Genomic DNA, 543 nt, shown 5'->3' on the forward strand with positions numbered 1-543 from the left:
CTCTCTCTTCCATTATAGTCTCTAGTTTAAGCAAACAGTGTTCCTTTAACATGCATCGCTTAAGTCTGTAAAATAAATATGGCTTTGCTCCTTCAGCAAATGCATTTGGATATGTTGTTTGTGAACCTGCAAATGGAATCCATGTTTCTCAAAGAGAATTTCAACATTAAGTGGGCTGCTCAGGCAGGACTGGTGGAGAACATTGAACAAATCGTCAGAGAATACAAGCAAAGCCGAGGATTACTGGTAATGGTTTGGTGTACGCTATCTTACTCTTCTTTTCCCCGATAGAAATGGTTATATAAACGCAGGCTTTAATTTCTTTAAGTAAAAACACATGGAAGACTGATACAGTTGCAAAGTAAATGAACATAAATATCGAAAATTGAGTTGAAGAATTTTAAAAAGAGGGAATATTAATTAAAACAATAATCATTAAGATTTCTTTTATGCCTAAAAGTGAAACCATGTAAATGCAAATAAACATCCTGATGGAGAAGTTGCTGTTTTAAGACTATATTCTGTATGCGACATATGGCATTC

General features: G+C 34.4%; 1 protein-coding gene across 1 annotated transcript in view; it reads left to right on the forward strand.

Moving 5' to 3' along the window:
- Positions 1-96: 96 nt before the first annotated feature.
- Positions 97-543, forward strand: part of AK7 (adenylate kinase 7) — a gene marked incomplete at its 5' end in the record, with an annotated part of 12157 nt that continues 11710 nt past the window's right edge. Inside the window, one exon of the mRNA XM_010156428.1 lies at positions 97-246. Within this exon, the coding sequence (XP_010154730.1) occupies positions 97-246 (150 nt within the window). The remainder of the gene's footprint in view (positions 247-543) is intronic.

This window comes from Eurypyga helias, unplaced genomic scaffold (assembly GCF_000690775.1).
Source record: "Eurypyga helias isolate BGI_N326 unplaced genomic scaffold, ASM69077v1 scaffold50057, whole genome shotgun sequence".
Classification (NCBI taxonomy): Eukaryota; Metazoa; Chordata; class Aves; order Eurypygiformes; family Eurypygidae; genus Eurypyga; species Eurypyga helias.